Here is a 21,704-nt window from a genome sequence, read left to right as displayed (position 1 = left end):
TGTGTGTGTGTGTGTGTGTGTGTGTGTGTGTGTGTAGTACTGTGTGTATTTCTATAGTGTAGTATTAGGTGTTAGATGTGAAGTCAAACCAGTGTGTAACGTTCACTCCCAGTTTGTCTGAATGCACTGGAGTCAGCCAGCATTTGAAAGTAAACAGCTCTCTCTCTCACACACACACACACACACACACACACACACACACACACACACACACACACACACACACACACACACACACACACACACACACACACACACACACACACTAGTCTGTCAGGGCCTACAAGTGGCCCGCACAAATTAGCCTCAGCAGGGGATGAATCGCTATGGCAACGGGCACCCCCCCTCTACACACACACACACACAAAGGGGGCGGGGAGATCGGCTTTGTTCAAGTCTGCCGGGTGTGTGTGTGTGTGTGGGTGTGTGGGTGGGTGTGTGGGTGAGTGAGTGTTGTAGCCACTGCCTGCCAGTGTGTTGAACACAGCATCAGAGAGACACACACAGAGAGAGAGAGAGACAGAGAGAGAGAGACACAGATATTTTTCTGCAGAAACTTTGTGGAATAAGAAGCTACGATAACATGCACGGTAAGAATTCAATGAATGAGTCATTCATTCAGAAGCAATGTGTTTTAATGACTTGTAGCATAGCCTGCCCTGTTGCACAGGGCAGGGGTGTGTGTGTGTGTGTGTGTGTGTGTGTGCGCGTGTTCACGCGTGTGCGCCCGCGTGCGCTGTGCACCGCTCTCGGCATGGTGCGGATGCGTGGCTTTGTAGTCACTGCCATAAACAAACAAAACAAACAAACGCACACACACACACACACACACACACACACACACACACACACACACACACACACACACACACACACACACACACACACACACACACACACACACACGCACACACACACACGCAAACCAAGCTGTTTGCAACATCTGCACCTTGGGGCTGATTCCTCGTTCATGTCATGCTGTCAGTTGGATGGTTTGGTTGTTGTTGTATGATATCACTTTAAACGCTGACCAAACGCATGTTTCTTTTTTATACTGTTTGACAGTGTCAACACTGTGTGTGTGTGTGTGTGTGTGTCTGTCTGTCTGTCTGTCTGTCTGTCTGTCTGTCTGTCTGTCTGCCTGCCCCCCCCCCCCCCCCCCATACAAGATTTGTGTTAAAAAAAAATATTCAGGATGTTTCTAATTTGTTCAAGATGTTTTCAAAATAGTCAATCTACAAGCTCACAACGCCACTCACAAATCGATCGGCTATTTTCAAATATATATGTATATATAGGGTTAAAGTAGTTGAACTGACAGTTGTCGGGATAGTTTGTTTTGCCTCATTAACTGTTGACAAGTTGAATTAGAATATGTGTAGTTCAGTATTTCTACTTGTTCGATTCTTCTACTCTAATCTCACTGAATCTCTGAGAGATTCAGTGAGAGATGGACAGATTCAGTTTGGTTGGCAGCACTTGGAGGCGTGCCTTTACCGTGAAGATGAGAATATCCTTATCAATCGCTACACACACAGCTCCATTTGGTTCCATAGTTAATTTAAAACTAGGCAATGGGTCCATTTGGTTCCATATAGTTAATGTAACACTAGGCTAGTGCTACGGGTCTATTTTTTACTCCACTGCAATTATTTGAAACTCTTGTTACAAGTCGCTTTGCAGATTTTTCATTATCGATGCAAAACCCGTGTTCTATACTTCAGCTGTTTAAACATTTGACAATTCAATTATCTTCAAACATGGAACATTGGGCCTCATTCAGCAATAAATTCGTAAGTTGTCTTCTTAAATTTCTTCCTAAGTGAATTCCTAAGAGAAGTCGAGTCAGATTCATGAAATGTTCTTAGGCTCTGCCTGCAGTCACACCTGTGTGTGATTGCTGCACACAGAAATCACAGGAAATCACACAGAGAAATAAAGTTGAGAGAATGAAGTAAAGAATACTAAAGCCTAAAGATGGTGGAACACCATACTCCAAACATAAAAATAAATAAATATTTCTATGGAGGTACATCTGAAGTGAACAGCAAATTATTTTATTTAATTAATGAATGTATTTTATTATTTCTCTCACATTAATTAGCTGTTAAAAATGTTATCCATATTTCATGTTCAGGAGTAGCGTTAGTAGTGGATATAAAACATTTTAGTACTGAAAGCTGGTGGGTGGATATAGAGGGTCTTTAAGGTAGCAGCTGCTTGGTATGTAATGGGGTGGAAATAGGGGTGTGGTGGGTGATATGGTGGTGCAAGGAGGGGTGTAGGGGGCTGTGTGGGGTATGGGGATGGGTGTGACGGGTGGGTATGGGGGGGCTTTCAGGTAGGAAGGGGACTTGAAAATGGGGGTGTGGCGAATGTCGGGATATGGGGGTGGGGGTATGGGGGGGCGATGAGGGTGGGTTGGGTGGGGGGTTATGGGGTGGGTATGGGGCTTGGGCTTCAACTCAACCGGGTCTGTTTGGGTTAGATGCATTTGGCTGCAGACCCCCACCTGAAAATATTTTCTGCTAGGGAAATGTTTTCAAGATTTATCAAAATGTTTCGAAAATAGCCGATCTACAAGTTCAAAATCGCGTTGTGAGCTTGTAGATCAGCTATTTTCAAACAAAGTATAAAATAGGGTTAAAGTGATTAAACTGTTCCTCGTTTGCTGTGGACCCCCTGGAACAGCTTCAAGGACCCCTGGGGGTCCCCAGACCACACCTTTGAGAACCTTTTTTGCTCTAAAGATATGATAAAAATATTATTGTAATTTAAATCCTATATTATACAACTGTAGAATTGAAGAAACTTCGAGAATTAATTATTTTTGCACAAACATATCACACTTAAGAACTCAAAGGCCACCCTAAGAGTGCTCTCTAGTATGCGTAGATTTCTTCTTAACTTAAGAACAAATCACAGCTAAGAAAACATTTGTGAATGCCAAAATCTCTTAAAAAACTTCTTAAGTGGCTCTAAGAACACAATTGTTCGTAAGTACGGTTCATGAATGAGGCCCAATGTTTTTATGTGACTCTTTAGACTCTGCCTAAAGACCAAAAGCCATAACATCCCCTCCGGTCAAGAGAAAGGTGGGGGGGGGGTCACTTTTAGGCTATAGTGGTTAAGATGTTTAGCTCTAGTGTCCCGGGTCTCCCTTCCCACACCATAGAACCCCGGTTCAAGTCTCGGGTGTTGCACTCGTTAAACTGTTTCACGTTTAATGTTTTCTCATAACTTTTGCTGCATCACAGATTGTGAATGCTGTGTTGTGTCATGCTGTACAGTATGTTGTTGTTGTGTTTTGTATCATAGCGTGTTATGTATTATGTTGTTGTCTTGTGTGTGTGTGTGTGTGTGTGTGTGTGTGTGTGTTGTGAGTGCCACACCCCTTCTTCCTCTTGTCAGGGTCCTCCTTGTATTCAGAGTCAAAGGGCAAAGGTCTCCCCCCCCCATCCCCGTCTGACTGTTCCCACCCGAAACTTCTGCAGTCACACCATACCCCCCCCCCCCTTCCACCAGGGCCTCCACCACCTCTCCCGGTGGGGGCTATTGTCCAATGGCCCCCTATTGTCCACTGAATGGCCTGAGCTGTCAGGGGGTTACTGACTACACACACACACACACACACACACACACACACACACACACACACACACACACACACACACACACACACACACACACACAGAGAGACACACAGACGTAGGAGACAGGATCATATCTCTTCTACAGCAGTTTAGCTTACTGTAAAATCCATGACATTATGCCTGGTCTTACGCTTCGTTTGCAATAGTGGTAATATAATAATAATAATAATAATAAGGGTAATAATAATTGCCTGCGTGCTTATAGTCACCTCTATGGTGGGACCCTGCGTTTTCAGTTTATCACCTGTTCAGTCATTACTGGTTGTTTAGTTTATTGTTTACTATCACAACCCCCCCCCCCCCCCCCCCCCCCTCCCCTTCTGAGTCTAAACAGCTGATTCACATGTCACCTATTTTCGTCAGCTTAAAACACGTTGGTGTGTAGGAAGACTTGCCCAGCTATACTCTTGGTTTGACTCCCAGAGAGAATATATCGTTTACAACCTCTCATCTCCATATTCAAACTTTGTGTGTGTTTTTTTTTTTTGGGGGGGGGGGGGAATCAACGCCCTATACTTGATCATACTGCAGCCTCACACAAAAGCATGAAAAGCACTAGACCCGTAAGAGCTTGTAGATCTGCTACTTTTGCTGTTTAAAAAAAAAAAGAATCCTGGCATGCTGTGGTTTGTTTGTTTGATTGATTGATTGAGTGATTGAATGCTTTATCAGTCAGAGATGTAAACAGCACGAGGTACAGTCAGACGTTACGGCTAAAAGGATGACACAAAAAAAAAGCGCTGGGGGACTTGCTTCCGTTGTGGTCCTATGTGTTCAATTCATCAACATAGCATAATAAATTAACACAATAATGTCATCAGCAAATACAAAACACTACGTGTACAAAGGAGAAAAAAAGGAGGAAAAAAACGACACCTCCGTTCTATAGGAATTTACATTTACATTTACCCCCCAGTGTGGTCTCCTGGTCTCACTGTTCATACGAACGCCTCTCAGTACAGCTATAGATTTCCATTACACCTCTGGTGTGAGTTTGAACCGCACGCAGAGGTGTGAAGTCGTAGTGGACAGAAAGACAGGAACAAAGAATCAGAGATATGGATGGAGAGAGAGAGAGAGAGAGAGAGAGAGAGAGAGAGAGAGAGAAAGAGAGAGACGCACAGCTATCTGACACAGAGAGTCCATCTCATTATGCAAACAACCGCTATGTTAATGACCTCTCTCTCTGTCTCTCTCTCTCTCTCTCTCTCTCTCTCTCTCTCTCTCTCTCTCTCTCTCTCTCTCTCTCCATCCGGTCTCTGTTCATTAAAGGGTTTCATTCAGTCAAGTCATCTTGTCCTCATGTTTGTCTCTGCATCAGTGTGTGTGTGTGTGTGTGTGTGTGTGTGTGTGTGTGTGTGTGTGTGTGTGTGTGTGTGTGTGTGTGTGTGTGTGTGTGTGTGTGTGTGTGTGTGTGTGTGTGTGTGTGTGTGTGTGTGTGTGTGCGTGCGCGCGTGTATAACTACACTTTTGAGGACCAAATGTCCCCACATTTGAGAAATAGACTTGAGGACAATTTCCTGGTCCTCACAAGAGAAATGGTTGTTTTATGGTTAAAAAAAAAGAAAAGATGTTTAGTTAATAGTTTACAATTAGAAGAAAAGATTCAGGTTGAGATTAGGATTAAGAGGCATTTAGTAGTTAGGTTTAGGGGATTAGAGCAAATCTTTCCCGTGATAAAATGACAACTAAAGTAATCAAAAAATTCAACCAAAGAACACCATTTTTGTACAGGATCTCCTCTCTGGTCACTAGGAATACATTGAGGACTCTAGCAGGAGCACTCATCCAAAGTCACTTCGACTATGCATGCACCTCATGGTACCATAGCACCACAAAGGCCTTATTAAAAACAAGGCTCCAGACATCCCAAAACAAACTGGTCCGGCTACTTCTTGGCCTCACACCCACAACTCATTTAACCCCTGCTCACTTTGCTAGGGTCGGATGGCTGAGGGTAGAGGACAGAGTACAGCAACTTGCAATGGGCCACAAGATACACTACACCACAAAGACACCCATGTACTGTACCTGTCAAGGTACCTCAAAAACGTCCACAATCACAACACCAGCGGTGGCCTAGTGGTTAGAGGGGCGGCCTTGATACCGGAAGGTCCCTATTTCGATTCCCCAATTCATCACATCAATCATGAATCACCGCTGAATAGCCCTTGAGCAAGGCTTCCATGCAGGGTCCGGCTGGAAACAAGTTTCGTACTTAGTCCGACACCCTGGGTAAACAACAAACTTTGCTTTGCTTTGCTTTGCTAGCTCCACTGATCACGTCCAACCCAGATTTGGCTCAAACAAGGGGTTAAATTCGTTCTCCTGCTATGCCACAAACATGTGGAACGCCCTACCAAAAGCCGTGAAGGAGTGTAAAACCCTACTCTCCTTCAAAACCGCTAAAAGAGTACCTACAGGTGGCTGCAATTCGAACTGTTTACTGTACATATTTCAGTTTTTGTCTTTCTAACTGTGTATTGAATACAAAGGACCCTGGTAGAAACAAAGCCATAGGCTTTCTTGGGTTTCAAATCCTCTTAGCAGACCTTGTATTGAACTGTACTTTCCTGTGCTTTGTTTTTTTAGCAAACTGCTAATAAAGCATTCAATCAATCAATCAATCAGTAGATCTGCGATTTCTCGGCTTTAGGCTTACACGGTTAAAATGCCCCCCCGCCCCCCAAAAATCGGCATTCACAAAATCGGCGTCCCTAAAAATATCAACGTCCTCTCAAGTATAGTTAATACAAACGTGCGCGTGCGTACAGTCTTATCAGCATGTCCATCGGGGGGGGGGGGGGGTCGATTCCGTGGTGAATAAAGGCACACTTTTAGCGCGCATAAAAGCCACCCTGTTTTTTCCGCCGTCCCCCTCTCTACGTACGCCCACCAGGGTGACAGGGGTTGCACCCCGGGGTGACGGGGGTGACCGTGGCCGTGCTGAATGACTCTCTGTCACTCTGTCACTGTCACACACAGAGCCCGGGTCTATTGGTACAGACGGACAACACTGGATGAGTGAATGTTGTACGACTGGTATGTGGTGTGCGTGTGTGTGTGTCGAGTGTGTTGTGCTCTTGCATATCGTTGTCGTCAGGCAGAAACCTCGCATCTCCATATTTCAACTTTTGTTTTTTGTTTTTCGTAAATGAATGCCCTGTTTCATCATACAAGAGTGTCGCACAGGAGTAGTGAAAAATAGCCGACCCACAAGCTCACAACGCGTCGCAGCTTGTGGGTCGGCTATTTTTCACTATAAAAAAATGTTTATGAAATAATGATCAAATAAGGAACGCTTTTGGACATACAAGGTTTCAACCCCCCCCGATAGCCACAAATTATATTGCATTATATTCCGTGCCCAAGTTTTAAAGGGACGACACAGCGTGTGCGTGTGTGTGTGTGTATGCGTGCATGTGTGTATATGTGTTGTGTGCGTATACGTAAGTCTGTGTCCAAGTTTAAAGGGACGGCAGTGTTTGGGTGTGTGTTGCGTGTGTGTGTGTGTGTGTTGCGTGTGTGCTGACGTACGTCCGTGTCCCCGTTTAAAGGGACGGCTGTGTCGTGCGGTTTGGCCATAGACGTCAGAGGGGGGCGTGTCCATATCTCTCTCTCTCTCTCTCACACACACACACATCAGTGATGCATTGATGTTGCTATTGTTGCTATTTTGTATGTAGATCAGGGGTCTTCAATGTTCTTTCTTCAGGCCAAGGACCCCCTTATAGAGATGAAGCAGGGACCCCCCCCCCCACACACACACACGCACCACTACATATTGTATAACATTGTGTTGCACATTAAAGATTTCATAGACTTTTTTTGACAGCACTATCATCAGTGTTGAGTAAATTAATGTGTTAGTTTGTTTGTTTGTTTGTTTGTTTTTTTGTTTACACATAATATTTTCTGTACAATTATGTTGGATTCATGTTAATTCATGTTAACCTGACCTTTGGCTCTGTAGGCTACTTGGGATTAGGATTTTTGCTCTTTTTCCCCTCTCCACCAAACCTCTTTGCTGGAAATGAATAATATCTACAAACTCACGGGAGCGTGACGCGTTGTGAACTTTAGTTAATATTTACTTTATAGATGTTGACGCGTCGCAAGCTTGTAGATCTTCTATTTTCAAAAGATTTGTATACATTTTAGATTTTTCTTTTATTGTATACAATATGATAACTTGTGAAATGGGACATTCTGCTTAATGAGTACTCTTACTTTTGGTACCTAAAGTATATTTTGCCAATACTTTTGTACAGATGCCAGAGCAGTTTGACCAGGCCGTGGTTCTGAACCAGCTGAGGTACTCGGGCATGTTGGAGACGGTCAAGATCCGCAGGACCGGGTTCCCCGTCCGCAGGCCCTTCCAGGAGTTCTGCTCCAGGTGGGTCCACTCACTGTGCTTGCAAGCGTTGTTGCGTCATTTTTGAACGTGTGGTAAAAACCTTGTCAACAAAAAACAAAACTGTACACAAAACTGTGCACATTGCCGCTCTGCGATGGCTGGTATAAAGTCAAGTAAGAGAAAGCAATGCAAAAGCAGAATGCCTGCAACAAACGGCTCAAGGTGGCATGGCCCAACAGTGTCATGAGAATGAGGGGGGAAAAAAGTAGATTTTAACGCCATTCAATCCGGGAACACATCGGTGTCATTTTAGATTTAAGCTTTAACCATTATTTTATACATTGGCTCATCAAAAATAGCAGATCTACAAGCTCATAGCGCGGCACCGAGTGCCGCGCTATGAGCTTGTAGATCTGCATTTTTTTTTTAATCGTGAAAATGGGTTTAAATCTTTGAATATTTTTTAAAGCGAACATTTGCAAAATGTTTTGTTCCAGGGACCTCCAGAAGCAAAGATTTGAGTTACAAATGTTAGCTTTAAAAAATATATATATTCAAAGATTTGCAAAAATGTTCAAGATTTTTCTACAAGTGCCATGCTATGAGCTTGTATATCTGCTATTTTTGAATACCCAAAGAAATCTTAAAATGACACAGATGCGTTCCCGGATCGAATGGGTTCATATTGATTGATGTTTTATCCTTTCATTCCAAACTTTAATGCTTTAATGGTGACATCATGTGAGGTGTCTCTCTGTGGGGTCGCCAGGTGAGTCACATGTGAACATGTTCTGACTCCTCCTCCCCTCCCTCTCCCTCAGGTACAAGGCGTTAATGAGGGGCGTGGCCATGCAGGAGGACCCCAGGGGGCGGTGCCTGCAGTTGCTCCACCTCTATGACGGCAGCTGTGTAGAATGGCAGCTGGGAAAGACCAAGGTGAGAGATACTTTTGACTTAATTCATACTCATATTGATTTATTATAAACTGTAGTTAAAAAAAAGGTTTCACTAGCAGTTTCACTTTTTTTATGTGTTTGTGACCACACACACACATGCGCTCCACTGAACGCACAAGGTGCGTTCAGTGGAGCGCATATCTCTGTCGATTTATGTTAAATTGATCATGTTAGCGTTGAACACCATATTTAGGCAAGACAGACGTAGCCTTGATGGACGGTGGATCTGAGGTTATAAATTGCTGTTGGTAGTCATGGCTGCCAGTTCCCACCTGATGTTGTGTGGGAGTTCAGACTGCTCCAGACCGTACTGAATAACTGCTAGCTTGCATAAAGTCTTCATACTGGGACTCAAGTCAAGGATATGCAGGTTGTATCCACTAAAGAGGATGATACGGTCTCCCACCATGCAACATGGGCCATTCATGAAACATGGCCCTTTTCCCTTGAGCTCAACTTTCTTCCAGGATAAGGTCCCTGTATTGAGTTTCCACAGATCATTGAAGTCCTGGTTCCCGCTGTGGCCACCACATATATACAGCTCTCCATTGTAGGTAAAGGCTGAATGACTTCTGCGTTGTTCTGGAAGAAGCTGTGCAGATGGCATGCTCAGCCATAAGTTTGTTTCTGTGTCAAACACTCTGATAGTGTTATTGTAGTTCTGGTCCTCTTCACCCCCAAATACAAACATCTTTGTCCCAATAATAGTGGCAGAGTGATCTGATGAACCAGGTAGCATAGCGCCTCTGGTGTTAATTAAAGACCAGACCATTGTTGTTGTGTCCAACTTGTAGGTGTCATTATTGTATCCAGTCAGCTTGTTCCATCCTCCATGTATAAACATGGCCTTCCCCAAGACACATGCTGAGTGGTTCCTCCTCCCCTCTGGAACAGTCCCGGAAATATTGGCCTTTAACCATTCATGGGTGTCAACATCAAATGCATAAAGCACGTTGCAGTTGCGGCCTTGGACGGTAATCCAGTCGCCATCCTCCTTTATCTTAAAATCCACTATTCCCCCCCAGATGTAGATGATATCTTCTATCAGCACAGCTGTGTGGGACACTCGGTTTGCGGGGACATAAAGGGTACGTCTTCTTTTCCCAGTTGTGTCACGAGGCAACTTCATCCAGACCAGAGACACTGTGTTGAAGATATGCACATGAATCTGACCCCTGTCGATCTTGTTAAAGTACCCTCCAAAGGAGTATAGCTTCTGCCTCACTGTCACAGCCTCGCTTAAGATTCTCTTTGGTACTCCTTTAATATTAAAGGTCCAACGCAGCATTTCAGATAAAATCACCACAGTGAATGAACGTATTGATCAAGTCTAGCTCTGTACAGCAATGTGGTTCTATCGCACACGTTACAACTTATATTGGTAAGGCGGCAAAAATGCCACGCAAACAACTGTGTCAGACTGATGTCATATTGAGATGTCAGTTTATAATACCATATTTGGGCAAAACTGACATTCTCTCATAGGATCAGACGTACTCTGATCTGATCCCATATCGTTGACGTCTGTCCAGGCTGTGGAATCTTTGACACATTGTGCTGAATCTATTGTTTAGTGGTACTAGGCCGGTGGCTTGTGGAATGATGCTCCTTGGTAACATCTATTGTAACTGTTTTACTCGTTGTCACAGTACCTCAGTACTGTCAGTACCCATTATTATTATATATTGGACGCCAGTCTATGACCTCAGTACTGTGACGTCATACCGATGACATGTGAGTAAAAGGGACACAGACGGACAGATAGAGGTTACGTTTTGATCCACTGATCCGACTGACTTCCCACTCTGAACAACACACCCTCAGGTCATCTGTGATACACATGTATCAAGTTGATTGGTCGGAAGGCACTCACTTATGCTTGAGAAGGTCACACACACACACACACACACACACACACACACACACACACACACACACACACACACACACACACACACACACACACACACACACACACACACAGAGAGAGAGAGAGAGAGAGAGAGAGAGAGAGAGAGAGAGAGAGAGAGAGAGAGAGAGAGAGAGAGAGAGAGAGAGAGAGAGAGAGAGAGAGAGAGAGAGAGAGAGAGAGAGAAGAGAGAGAGAGGAAGATAATAGCAGCAGCATGCCAATTAACAGCGTGCACCAATCCTGTTTAATCATTACTATGCTAATTAGAGCTACAAAGCGGCGCTAGCGGCCTCCGCTAACATCTGACTGACGCTGTTCAGCCCTTTGTGAGCGGGAGGTCAGAGGTCAAACCCCAGGAGAGCAAGGAACTCTGGTATACACAGCCGAGGACCCATAACTTCCAGGGGATTAAGTTTGCAGCTATAAAGCTGCATGTAAACAATGACCCTGACATGTGCCGCTGTCACGCAAGAAACCTTGTATCTACATATTTCAAGTGTGACGCACTGTGAGCTTGTAGATATAAAATGTTAGCATTTTTTTTTTTTAAAGGGGGTCAAATGTCTGTGTGTGTGTTTTATAAATATTGAACCAATGAAAAGTATTAACGAAAGCTTGTGACTAAATAATAACTACATTGGATCCATTGGAACGGAAGTTATTTTTCCCCCCTTTTTTTATAATGTTTTCTCGGTTTCTTCGGTTTTCACCCGACAGAGAAGATTTATACAATGACCCTGACGCACGCCTGCGCACAGAAACACGCGCACACACACACACACACACACACACACACACACACACACACACACACACACACACACACACACACACACACACACACACACACACACACACACACACACACTGACCGCAATGACCCTGACATGTGTTGCATGAAAGAGCTGCGAGCGCAGCGCAGCAGAGTGCATTTAAATCAATGTTACTGCTAGGCCTTAAAGCAACGCTTCACCCATTTCTGACCGTATCTTCATTTAATTGGTGCTCACAAATACTCATTATAAGGGGCTGTGTTTATTCTAAGTTGCCATCTGCCATGACACGGCCGCTAAGATGCCATCGTTTTTGTCTACTCAGAAAGGCGGTTCAGAAACCCGCCTACCAGTGACATCATCGATGGGGATTTCCAAGCACATAGAAACTACAGCCTTTAATTCTCCTCCTGGAAAGTTAAGATGCTGAAATAGAAACTAATGTCCTTTTTTTCTCTTTTTTTTTTATCCCACAATGTTTTGTGCACGTGTGTGTGTGTGTGTGTGTGTGTGTGTGTGTGTGTGTGTGTGTGTGTGCGCGCGCGCAGGTGTTTCTGAAGGAGTCGTTGGAGCATCGCTTGGAGAACCAGAGGGAGGTGGAGGTGTTGAAAGCAGCCATGATCATCCAGGCTCACATCATGGGATACATGGCCAGGTACACACGCACGCACACACACACACACACACACACACACACACACACACACACACACACACACACACACACACACAGATTAGTGCTAGTGGTGTGACAGAATGTTTTAGCGACCTTTAACCTTTTTATCCCCGCACCCCCCGTCTACACCGTATCTCTTCAGTGAAGAGGTACAAGCTTTGCAAGTGAATCTGGAGCTTGAAAAATGAATACTTTGGACGTTTGCACCATTTCCCATGCTGCACTAAAACATGTAATCATAATTGCACACTAGGACAGAAAAGAACCGTCTTCACAAACCTACAAGAAATGTTTCAGGCGTGACTTTTTAGTTTTTTGCGTGTATGATGCGTTGAGAAACAAATTGTTGAATTTCCTCTACGGGGTCTTTAAAGGAGAAATTCACCCAAAAAATGACTTCATGACTTTTAGTTTTTGTCGTATTGCTGAGACAATAATTTGATGACGGGGTGATTCTGTCGGTCATCAAATTATTGGCTCAGGAATGCGGCAAAAACAAAAATAGCAAACAAAGCAACAAATTCAAGGCTTCATGGGGTGTGTAATTGATAGAAAATAAGTCATTTTTGGGGGTGAACTACTCCTTTAACTCATCCACTGCCACTGACGTAATTAACCAATACTGCCACTGACGTAGAAAACATAACTATTTTTCAAATTTGACCCAAAGGCCAAGGAGATATGATTTTTCGAAGATCTGGACTCCCATCCACTTCCTTGTTAACTTAAAACTTAAAAAGTCTGTATCTCGGCTCCTGAGTACTTTTTTTTTTTCAATGAAAAATCTCTGGCAGTGGGCAAACGCAAAAAAAAAAAAGTTCTGGCAGTGGGTTTCTGCTTTATTTTTTTATCTTTTGTTCATTTGTTTGTCGTCCCCGCCCACAGGAAGCAGTACAGGAAGCTGCTGCAGTGCGTCGTGGTCATCCAGAAGAACGTGCGAGCGCTGCTCTGGCGCCGGAGGTTCGTCCTGGTGCGGCGCGCCGCCCTGACGCTGCAGAGACACCTGAGAGGTCGCAGGGCGCGGAGGGTGTACTGCCACCTGGTGGAGGAGAGGAGGCAACGCCTCCTAATGGAGGAGAGGAGGAGGCGCCAGGCGGAGGAGGAGGAGCTGGAGAGGAGGAGGAGACACCTGGAGGAGGAGATGGAGAGGTGCGTGTGTGTGTGTGTGTGTGTGTGTGTGTGTGTGTGTGTGTGTGTGTGTGTGTGTGTGTGTGTGTGTGTGTGTGTGTGTGTGTGTGTGTGTGTGTGTGTGTGTGTGTGTGTGTGTGTGTGTGTGGGTGTGTGTGGGTGTGCGCGCGTTGTGTACCGGGATCTTTATTAACCTTGTTCCAGATGACTGATAGGTTTTCAATTCAATCAGACTGAATATGTCTGTCCACTTTGTTATATCATGACAGCTGCGGTCTCATTCTCTGTCTGTCTGTCTGTCTGTCTGTCTGTCTGTCTGTCTGTCTGTCTGTCTGCCTGCCTGTCTGTCTGTCTGTCTGTCTGACTGTCTGTCTGTCTGTCTGTCTGTCTGTCTGTCTGTCTGTCTGTCTGTCTGTCTGTCTGTTTGTCTGTCTGTAGGGAGAGACGGAGGCTGGAGATGGAGAGATTGTCCAGAGAGGTGAGACCCATTCTGTTTATTGTAAAGTCACATTAAAGGGATAGTTAAAAAAAAAGGAGAGAGAATTCATGGATTTCTTTTTTGTTTTTGTCGCATTCTTCAGCCAATAATCGTCAATTGCGAGGTGTTGTGTGCTTGTAGATTTAGATTTAGATTTTTTTTTTGTAGATCTAGATTTTCCAAATATTTTATATATATTATAATATATATTTTGTATATATTATTTGACAATTTGGCCAATTTTTTTCCTCTTATAGTATATTTTATTCATTACTTTTGATGCAGTCTTTTTTCAGGCTTAAAAGTCATGAAATTGTCCCTTTACTGTCATCTAGGGACACCCCCCCCCACCCCAAAAACAAAAAACAAAAACAAAACATTTGAGGACCCCCTGGGGGTCCCGACCCACAGGTTTAGAAGCACTGCCCTAGACGTAATGTACATAATTATTCTGATCATGTCAGTGCTTTGCTCGGTCCAGACGGTTCATGAACATTCTGTGCTTTCTCCTCCCAGGCTGAGGAGCTCAGGAGACTGGAGGAGCTGCGACTGGCCGAACGCCTAGCCGCTCTGACTCCGCCCTCCGCCCCCACCCCCACCCCCACGGAGGACCAGGAGGCCTCGTCATTGGAGGAGGAGGAGGAGGAGGAGGAGCTGTCGGAGGGAGGAGAGGAGTCGTCGTCCACAGCCATCCGTCCCCAGGAGGCGTCCAAGGTGGAGGAGATCTTGCGGTTGGAGCGGGAGATCCAGGTTAGCGATGGGCGCTAAGTTTGACTGCAACATTTGTAGTCATAGTCTCAGACATCGGAAATTGTTTTCGTTTTAGTCTAGTTTTAGTCAACTAAATCTACGGTTGATTTAGTCGGCTGAAGTTTATGTTGGCAGGCCTTGATGGCGTCTAATGCCTGACGTGTACTTATCTGTGTGCCTGAAAATAGCCGATCTATTGGCTGTAGATTGCGTATTGTCCGAGCGTAACACCCACGCACAGCCATGCATGAAATTATTATTTGGTTTTTTATTTTGTTTTCGTCAGTGAAAAAAGATAGTCAACCCGATCGCCAGAGGAAACGTTCTCATTGAACGTTTTTCAGCGTTTCTCAAAATCCGTGCATAGACTACTGGAAAACCACAAATTCCGTGCATAGCCGCCTCGCATCTCCCCCATTGTGACTAAACCATTTCGGAGCCGCGCAGTCTCAAGGGAATTGTCGCTTTGTGAAGGACCACCGAGCGCGCTAAAGCGCGCGAGTTGCCGTCCTGAACATAGCGACATTCCCTTGAGCCTACTCAGCGGCGTTTGAGTTACGTACCGATAGGCACAGAATCGTAAATTTTGTTGTGGGGACTGCTCCACTTCCTGGTTTTTCCGGGTTGCGACTGGTTACGCCCACCGTGGGACTCCCCGTACATATGCACGGAATTTGGGGGTTTCTAGGCGACTATGCACGGAATGACGTGCACAAATCCGTGCAATGTATACTAATTCTCTGGCGATCAGGCTGAGATAGTAGTAGACAAACATTTTTCGTCATACTTTTTAGTCTACGAAATCATCACCTCCACCAGAGGGAGCTTAGTTGACTGACTGTTTTCACTTCATTTGAAAGACCCAGAAAGCTTGTTTATTTTAAAGATGCTTTAAGTTGTATATATGTTTTTAATTCATATTTTTATGAGAAAACACCACATTTATTTATTCGTTTTTCCTTTGATTAATGGTGCGTTTTTACAGCATCTTTATCAATGTGCATTATTTGCATTATTTTTCAATTCTACAATGTGCATTATTTATTTCTAAGTGATTCAATATTGTCTAATATTGTTAATATTGTTTTTTCAATCTTAATGTGACTATTATTGTTTTATTGATCCCCTGCGACCCCTCCCCTTCTTTGCGTGGAAGACAATGGAAACAAGCCTGCGGGGCTTTTATCGTGCGTTTCTTCCGTTTTTAATAACTATTTCCGTTTGTTATATCAATCAACGCAGGCGCTGCAGCGTCAGAAGGAGAGGGAGGAGCTCTCTCTGACGGAGGCCTCGTTGCTCCGCCTCCAGCTGCTGCGCGACCAGGAGCTGCGTCACCTGGAGGAGGAGGCGTGTCTGGCCGCGCAGCACTTCCTCGACTCGCTCAACTTTGACGAGATCGACGAGTGCGTGCGGAACATCGAGACGTCGCTGGGCGTCGGCCCGGGCGAGGAAGAGGAGAAGAAGGAGGGAGGAGGAGGAGGTGGTGGAGGTGGAGGAAGTGGAGGAGGAGGAGGAGGGAGGAGGAGACACGCAGAAAGGTACGCCATGCAACATGGTCAAAGTGGGTGCCGTGTGGCGCCCATGTGGGTGACGTGTGGCGCCCATGTGGGTGCCAGGTTCAATGTGCGTCCAACATAGTTATTATTTATCAAGGCATGTTTGTTAATGCTTTTCATTGTTTAAATATTTAAAAAACACACATTGTTTGTGTTGACCCATTGTGGCACGTTGTGAGCTTGTCAATCGGCTATTTTCACTATTTCAAAATGTTTTGGACATGCTGTACAAGGTTTCCACCAGACTGCAATATATTATTAATATAATTATATAAAATGCATTTTTGTCAATTAAAACATACATTAATCAATCTACCAACAAATCAATCAAAGGGACGAAGAGGAGGACGTGGACGAAGGTTTCGGCGCCGACGACGAGGCGTTCAAAGACTCGCCCAACCCCAGCGAGCACGGACACTCTGACGGCCAGCGCACCAGCGGGATTCGAACCAGCGACGACTCGTCCGCGGAGGAGGACCCGTACGCCAACGACGGCGTCCTGCCCCCGCCCCTCCCCCTCCTGGCCCCGCCCACCATGGCCCTACCCCTGCCGCCGGTACCGCCCCCTCTGGCTCCGCCCCCCGGCGGCCACAGCGTCTCGTCCAGCGGTGACTCCGCCTACTGCCTCCCACAGGTACAGCCCCAACGTCGCCATTATTATGGAATTGCCTGATTAATCAATTCATTAATTAATTGCAATTATGTTGAACTAAATGCGAGTATTAATGACAATTATGTTTAGCTTATTAGATTTTTATTATTATTATAGTATATCATTATATACTCCAATGTTCAATGCAAGATACGAGCTTGTAGATCAGCTATTTTCAGCAAATGTATTTTGCTGAAAAAAATGAACCCACTAGTATAGAGCCCTAGGGACTCAACAATGTGTTGGGTTTAAGTTGTTAACTCTTGCCTCGAAATAACCAGTTGAATGTGGCTTGTTTTTGCAAAAAAGCAACAGAAACGGCGATAAAGCCATTTTTCCACAACAAAACAGGAAGTAAACAAGCTTTTTACTTGACATAGAAAATAGTAGTCAGATCCGGGTCTGTCATCATCTGGCAGTGAAAGCATCATTCATAGGGTAATGAACAGCGCCATTTGGTGGAAAACCACTGAAAACACAAACAATTCTCATCAATGGCAGGCTGCGCCTTAGCAGAATCTGAAGAGAAATCTCGTCGGTGGCAGGCAAAGAGTTAATCACAATTATTTGTGTGACAATGAACGGTCAACTAAACCTTGACCTCCCTCCCGCCAGGGGGCGCCCTCCTCAGAGGCTCCGTCGGACGAGCTGGTGGAGCTGATCCCCCCCGACGAGGACTCGGACTACGACCAGGACGACTACGACGAGGGGGCCATCGTGTCCAGCGGCAGCCTGGCCCTGTCGGGACCCCGCAGCGCCGGGGGCCAGTGGTCCCCGGACTGCAGGGGGTCCGTGGGCACCTACAACAGCTCAGGGGCCTACCGCTTCAGCTCAGAGGGAGCGCAGTCATCGGTGGGTACAACCACACGTTGTTGGCCAGTCACACAAGTCATGTATCGTCGATGTCGGCCAGAAACATCCTATCTCCATGTTTGAACCGTTTGTGTTTTTTTTGTAAATTAAGCTTCTGCATTTTTTTTTTAGCGCGAACATTTCTGCTTTGTTTAACTCGAATCTTTGCTTCTGGGGATTCTAAATGAACAAATTAAGATTTTTCTTTCTGTTTTTACAGTGTAGGAGAGACGGACAGTAGGACAGCTGAGAGGGAGACAGTGCAGGAGAGACAGACAGTAGGACAGCTGAGAGGGAGACAGTGCAGGAGAGACAGACAGTAAGAAAGCTCTAGGAAAGCTGAGAGACAGACAGTGTAGGAGAGACAGACAGTAGGAAAGCTGAGACAGTAAATGTTAGTGTATTCTTCTTATAATCATAATAATAATAATACTGATAATGCACCTCAGTTGTGAATGACAGGATAACTTTTAAAACATGTTATTATTTTCCTCTTCATATTCTTCATGTCAGTTCGAGGACAGTGAGGACGACTTTGATCGTTTCGACACAGATGACGAGCTGTCGTACCGACGAGACTCCGTCTACAGCTGTGTCACTCTGCCATACTTCCACAGCTTCCTCTACATCAAAGGTGTGTGCGCATCCGTCCGTGTGTGTGTGCGTGCGTGCGTGCGTGCGTGCGTGTGTGTCTGGACCAATCAGGGCCAAACTATTAACTAATAGGCCACAGAAGTATATCCACTAACCCCCCCCCCCCCCAGATATGTTTTATGTGGTCTGATTGCATTGGAACCTTGCCTATATTTGGTGTCATACATCATAGATATATCATAGATTGGCTGATGTCATAAATCAGTGGCTCTCACTGATTGCAGGCCGTGACCCCCCGAAAGAATCATATTTGAACTTGGGACCCCGCAAAGTAAAATAAAAAATCATATTTGAACTGGGGACCCCCCAAAATAATCATATTTGAACTGGGGACCCCCCAAAATAATCATATTTGAACTGGGGAGTTTTCAATGTAGGAGTTCAATTTAGTTTGACTTCGCTTCTAGATCGGCTATTTTCCAAACATTTGCCTCTTTCTATTATTTGACAATTTGGACAATGTTTGACCAGTTCTTATAGCATAGTTTGTTGATTACTTTTGATGCAGTAATGGTATTTTTCTTTTATTTATCATTTTTTTATGGTATTAAAAAGGTCTTAAAAGTAATTAAATTGCCACTTCACTGTCATCTGTTCCAATGTGGATCCCTGAGATTCACATGATTCCATCTTTCTATTCTAATAGTGTTTTCTAAACTGTGTGATGTGTCTTGTCACCACTAGATGGCACTGCAGTCATTGTAAAGAAACTGGTAGATCTAGACCTGTATCTTTCTTCTCTACATCATTATCAGTTATTCTCAAACCTTTGTCAGGAACCCACAAATTAATATGGATTTGACCACGGACCCCCATCTGTACATAGTCTGTAGGGACCCCCATACAAGATTTGTTTTGTTAAAATATTTTAAAAACTATTTCACATTCTTCTACAAATGTCAAGGTTTTTGGAAATATCACATACACAAGATGTAACGTGTTGTGAGCTTGTAGATCAGCTATTTCCAAATAGTCAAAAGTGGTTAAACCGATTTTAATACCATTAAAACCGGGAAAGCATCGGGATCAGTTCAGGTTTTAGCATTGGCTATTCAAAAATAGCAGATCTACAAGCTCACAGGGCGTCACTTTGTGCCACGCTGCGAGCTTGTACATGTACATTGTACTTGTAAATCTTGAAGTTAAAGAACCCATTTAGCCGGGGACCCCCTGGAACCCCCTCAAGGAAGCCTGGGAGCCCCGTTGGTGACAGCATGTGAGGTCTCTAAACAGTCCTCTCTCTCTCTCTCTCTCTCTCTCTCTCTCTCTCTCTCTCTCTCTCTCTCTCTCTCTCTCTCTAGGGGGTCTGATGAACACGTGGAAGCGGCGGTGGTGCGTGCTGAAGGACGAGACCTTCCTGTGGTTCCGGGCCAAGCAGGAGGCCCTCAAGCAGGGCTGGCTGAACAAGAAGGGCGGCGGCTCGTCCACGCTGTCCCGCCGCAACTGGAAGCGGCGGTGGTTCGTCCTCCGGCAGAGCAAGCTCATGTACTTTGAGAACGACGGCGAGGAGAAGATGAAGGGCATGCTGGAGATACACAACGCCAAGTAAGGAATTCATTAAAAGAAGAAAAAAGTAGCTATTTTAGCTAAGTTCATTTGCTCAAGTACTGTACTCAATCACATGAAGTGTAGCTTCCCTATTAGGCGGTGAACATTCCGCGAAAATAGGTGATTTGCAAGCTCACAACCAAGGGGCTAGCTTCCAAGTTGTAAATTGAGGCTATATAGGAAGTAGACAGTTCATATGAATGGCCTGTAATGTCACTGTTACACCCCTGTTGGTGTCAGAAGCAATTGGGCTCCATTCAAGCGGATCGTTTTTTGCCAAACTTTACATTGTATTACCTTATAAACATCCTACTATAATTCTAGTAACCTCTGTCCGTTTGTAGTGGGAGTAGGTGAAGCTACCCGGTTCTCCTCACTGGCTGGACCAATTGCTCTGATTTTGCACACAGCCATTGACCATTACCATCTGAACTTAACTGTGAAGCCCGTTTTTCAATTTCATCAAATCTCAGCTTCTTATTAGCGTTTTTGTGTCAAACACTGTCGCCATGGTTACGGGGCTGCCCAGCTATGGGACGAACTGCCTCCCGGGTTGCCAGATCATGTGCGCATATCCCCCCATGGATGCGTCGACCGGGTATGGTCTAGTTGTCATAAATACTATATCCTTCCAGTGGCTAGTTTAAAGTCTTCTTTCAATCACTATGAGCGTTTTGGTAAATTATGGTCCCATTAAAAAAAAAAAAAAAGATAAAGTAGGGCATCACAATGCGTCGCGTGATCATGATAAATGTGTTTTGTTTCTTCGCAGAGAGATTGTGGACATCACAGGTAAAGAGAACGGCATTGACATCGTGATGCAAGAACGAACCTATCACCTGATTGCTGAGTCTGCTGAGGACGCCAGGTACTGTCTGTGTGTCTGTGTGTCTGTCTGTCTTGTCTGTCTGTCGTTACAGGTTTCCAGAAGCTGTCATATACATGTTTCCCGTTCCAGTTCATTTTCCCATAGCTACGTCTGATTGGCTCAGCCAGAAACATATGTCACATGACGTGTTTCCGGGTTCAAATCTGCTGCTGAGCCAATCAAATGAAGCTATCATAGAGTTATAATATATCTAGAGGGCGGTACTTGTAAAAATATATATTTCCTGGATTGGCTCAAGGAAATTAGAAAACAAGGAAGGGACAGCCTAGGGGGCGGGCCGACGCCATTGCTCGCATAGCAGACGCCATTGATGCTCATGGGAGGCAAAACTGGAACAGGAAGTTTGGTGAAATACTATGAAGTCTATGGCAGACAGCTGGACCAGCTTGCGAACAAACACTATTTCTGAACCATTATGTCCTTTGTCAGATAATCGGCTCAGGAATATAAAAGAAGACATATCACAGGTTTTTATCCAATCAATTCGGATTTTTTTAGCACGCTGTATAATTGTATTGAGGCATCTAAACAGTGGAATGTATCGTCCATAGACTGTACAAAAATCCTCTCTGGCAGTGTTGCCAGATTGTGAGAGGGAAATAAGCAACTAGGTCTAGGAAAACAAGCCCAAAAGAATCACCGGGGGCCAGGGGATGGGGAGATGGAGCAGGGACCCCCTACCCTACCTCGACCCCTACTTATATACTTGTATACATTGAAAATAGCCGATCTACAAGCTCACAACGCGTTGTGAGCTTGTAGATCTGCTATTTTTTTTAAAATCTTGAAGTAAAATGTGAAATATTGAGGATTTTTGAAACACTAACAACACAAATCTGGTACTTTCAGATGGGGGTTAGGGACAAATACA

General features: G+C 44.7%; 1 protein-coding gene across 1 annotated transcript in view; it reads left to right on the top strand.

Moving 5' to 3' along the window:
• Positions 1-21,704, top strand: part of myo10 (myosin X) — a 156,278-nt gene that overhangs the window by 117,660 nt on the left and 16,914 nt on the right. Inside the window, exons 20-31 of the mRNA XM_084056351.1 lie at positions 7,925-8,049; positions 8,832-8,946; positions 12,199-12,305; positions 13,212-13,475; positions 13,893-13,932; positions 14,449-14,682; positions 15,925-16,220; positions 16,572-16,872; positions 17,506-17,742; positions 18,256-18,376; positions 19,698-19,941; positions 20,717-20,812. Of these exons, the coding sequence (XP_083912477.1) occupies positions 7,925-8,049; positions 8,832-8,946; positions 12,199-12,305; positions 13,212-13,475; positions 13,893-13,932; positions 14,449-14,682; positions 15,925-16,220; positions 16,572-16,872; positions 17,506-17,742; positions 18,256-18,376; positions 19,698-19,941; positions 20,717-20,812 (2,180 nt within the window). The remainder of the gene's footprint in view (positions 1-7,924; positions 8,050-8,831; positions 8,947-12,198; positions 12,306-13,211; positions 13,476-13,892; positions 13,933-14,448; positions 14,683-15,924; positions 16,221-16,571; positions 16,873-17,505; positions 17,743-18,255; positions 18,377-19,697; positions 19,942-20,716; positions 20,813-21,704) is intronic.

Source organism: Gymnoscopelus microlampas, assembly GCF_963454915.1.
Source record: "Gymnoscopelus microlampas genome assembly, chromosome: 5".
Lineage (NCBI taxonomy): Eukaryota > Metazoa > Chordata > Actinopteri > Myctophiformes > Myctophidae > Gymnoscopelus > Gymnoscopelus microlampas.
This window is presented reverse-complemented; position numbering and strand designations above follow the sequence as displayed.